Source organism: Durio zibethinus, chromosome 1 (assembly GCF_047325235.1).
Source record: "Durio zibethinus cultivar Kanyao isolate XHJ-2024 chromosome 1, ASM4732523v1, whole genome shotgun sequence".
Lineage (NCBI taxonomy): Eukaryota > Viridiplantae > Streptophyta > Magnoliopsida > Malvales > Malvaceae > Durio > Durio zibethinus.
In genome coordinates this window covers 36,241,096-36,244,359 of record NC_143162.1, presented here as the reverse complement: position 1 = coordinate 36,244,359, position 3,264 = coordinate 36,241,096, and the positions used below count along the sequence as shown (strand labels likewise).

General features: G+C 39.8%; 1 protein-coding gene across 1 annotated transcript; it reads left to right on the top strand.

Annotated features, from left to right (window-relative positions):
- The first annotated feature begins 920 nt into the window (after window positions 1–920).
- On the top strand, window positions 921–2,260 carry LOC111311377 (uncharacterized). Its single transcript, XM_022910751.2, has one exon. The coding sequence runs from the start codon at window positions 1,169–1,171 to the stop codon at window positions 1,898–1,900; it is 732 nt and encodes a 243-aa protein (XP_022766486.1). The 5' UTR covers window positions 921–1,168; the 3' UTR covers window positions 1,901–2,260.
- The last annotated feature ends 1,004 nt before the right edge of the window (window positions 2,261–3,264 follow it).

The following is a 3,264-nucleotide window of genomic DNA, read 5'->3' as shown; positions in this document are numbered from 1 at the left end:
ATATGGGGCGAGAGAGGCAGAATCAAAGGAGCAAAGATCACGGCAACCGAGAAATCCGGCTAATTGGCAAAGTGCAGAGAGAGAGAGAGAGAGAGAGAGAGAGAGAGAGAGAGAGAAACTGAATAAGGGAGGTCGTAAGCACACCCAGCAGGCAAACCCAATTATTGTTTCCCAAGCTGCCCGACATCAATTATGTTATCGTTCCTCTTCTATTACTTAATTATACTAGTGCTTCTCTTACATTGCAATGAACAAGACATGCTCTCTCTCTTTCTTTCCACCCCATCTATGACGGCTGTTGAGGCCGACTCTCCCCCATTTTGAAAATTGACAGAATGTTTAATTTATTAGCAAATTGGTTAATGGTTGCACTTTGTTGGCCTTAATTTATATAAAAAAAAAAAATCATAAAAATGGTGATTCTGGTTCATCCGCATTGGCAAACTAAACACAAAAGGATCGTAAACATAAGCAGCACTGAGCAGTGCCATGCTGTCTAATAAGTCTAATAAATCCTATTAAAGGACACCTTTTCCTCGCTATGGTCCTCTGCCATTTGTGTTAAATGAAAAACTACCTAAATTATTTCAGCATTTTTTAGTTCAATAATTTCGTTGTCTAAATCTTTCTTAAACAATTGCTACATATAAAAGCGAACATAATTTTTATAACTTATATTACATTCGATTCAATTAGTTGATAAAAAGTATAATTCGATTTTTTTCTCAAAATTTACGCTGTTATTAAAAAAGATATTTACCATTAAATTTAATAAATTGATTAATTAATCTAATTAGAAGAATATTTAAAATATTTAATTTTTAAATATATGAAGGATTTACTAAAGCCGAGCCAAGATTTGAGCGGCTATAAACACCGTACATAAACGTAAGCCACAGCCTTATAAGTTGTTTAGGTGCTGTAGCAGTAGCGGTGAAAAAGCCATTATTTATTCCGGTTTCTCAAGTCCTCTGCCTTTGCTTATCCCTCCCCACCTCAATCCAACGTTAACAAAATCCTCAGATTTTCTCTCTTTTATAACATCCAAAACATCTCCTTCCCTTTCATTCTCTCTCAAAAATCTTCACTTTTCTTTCTTTTATCTTCTTTCTCTGCTAAAAATTTAACCTTTTAACTATCACTTTCCACACACCTTAAACCAACAAAAATGCCTGCTGATTCCGGCGACAGGCGTCCGGTTCGAGTCCCAGGAACCATGGGGGTGCACCCACCACCCAAATTGACTGAGCCACTTCCATGTCCGAGGTGTGACTCAACCAGCACCAAGTTCTGCTACTACAACAACTACAACCTCTCTCAGCCTCGCTACTTCTGCAAGTCATGCCGCCGTTACTGGACTCAAGGTGGTACTCTCCGTAACGTTCCCGTTGGTGGTGGGACTCGCAAGGCTTCCAAGCGCTCTCGATCTTCTTCTGGGTCTTCTAATTCTGCTGCAACTTCATCTTCCTCTAGCGCGACGCATGAAGCTGAGTCTTCTGTGCCTATGGCTGTTAACCCTGTCTCGGTTATGCATGGACCTGGAGATAAACCTGAGTTGGGTTTGGCTGACGTGAATTTGAATGAAACTGTTGATCTTCCCGTGAATGGAGGCTTCACTTCATTCTTGAACTCTCAGGGAGAAGGGTACTCGACCCTTGGTGGATACGGCTTTGGGGCTGGTTCAGGGTTTGGTGGGGTTTGGGGATATCCTGGAAATGGTTATCTTAATGGTTTTAGTGGCGGGGGTGGTGGGGCACCTGCTGGTGTCATAGGTGGAACTACTGGGTGTAATACATGGCAAGCAACAAGCGATGTTGAAGGTGGCGGAGGGTTAGTTGATGGGGATTGCTTTGGTTGGCCAGGTCTTGCAATTTCTGCACCAGGGAAAGGTTTGAAGTGATAAGAATTTTGCCATTTTGAGAAAAAGGTTTCGTCTTTAATCTTTACTGTTTTTTTTTTTTTTTGGCCTTTTGGGTAGCGTTTGAGAGTTTGCTGGCCGTTAGTGGTGTTGTTGGTGTTATTTATAAGTTCTAGTTGTCTTTGCTTTTTGGTCAGTTTTTTTTTCTCCTTTTTTGGTGGGTATAGAGAGAAAAGATTATAGTAGAATAGAAGATGATTGTTGATCAAAGTGTCACTTCTTGGGTAGTGGGTTTCCATGTTCTCAGGGTTTTGTTTTTTGATGACTCTGTAAATCTTCGGTGTCTTGAAATACTTTGCACTGGGAAAGAAATGAATGAATGATAAACGACAGTTTTTTGCAGCTGAAGTTCTAAATTATAGAAAGTGAATTGTCTTTGATTTGAATGCATAAAATCCGAATACTAGCATTTCTTTTTTTTGGTTTTCCTTTGGTTGGAAAGGGTGATTTCCATTGAATATTCTGCAGCAGAAAAGTCTGAGTGACTCGTATAGTATTTGAGTTTCGATTTTGGAAGAATGTCTGCAGTTTCAGTTACCAACTACTCAACCACTACTTAAGCACTCCAAGGATATTGGTTACGAATAGCATAGGAGATTATCTAGCTAGCAAAAAATTTCAAAAAGCTCTTTGGCTACGTTAGAGCTTTGATCCTCCATTGCGTTACCAATTATACCACCCTCAATAAAAGCAACCGAATTTTGCGCCTGTAGATTAATCAAGAGGGTTTAAACTTTGAGCCTGTAGATTACCTATTTTACACAAAGAAAAGAGGCAGCAGCTGGACCTGGAGTGCCATGGAATTTAGAATGATACCCAGAGAAAAAATATTCACTGCTCTGGTCTAGTTTGAAATTTTGATTGTTGCCTGAGTGACACTCCACCAACCAAAGGACCGTTTCAGAAGCATCTTGTTCATATTTGCTCTTAATGGAAAAGCTATTATTGCTTCCATGTCCCTACATTGGTTATTGCACGTTTTTAAGTTGAACAATCGCCTTCTCCCCTTTGACAGCTTTCACTGGGCAAAATTCGTCTCGACAAACTCTTCCTCTTTTGGAAGGAGGAATTTCAAACCTGAAAATGTTAGCACGATACCATGCGGCCATGCCTAGTCGGCCCACTGCATTTTTGAATTCTACTAATGCCACTCATCTCGTACGTGCCCTAATTATAATAATATCATATGATGATGCTTCATGGCGCCGTAAGCTGTAAAATGACTCGAGTTTTAAGATTTAAGAAACCAATATGCTTTGCATGTGAGAAGAAATGGGATGGCCTCTGACTAGCACAGTTGTTTTACTGCTATTGGATTCGGAAAAACACCAAGAGAATGGAATCAT

Excerpts from the sequence above, each read along its gene's own strand:
- LOC111311377 (XM_022910751.2), top strand. The coding sequence starts at position 1,169 with ATGCCTGCTGATTCCGGCGACAGGCGTCCGGTTCGAGTCCCAGGAACC.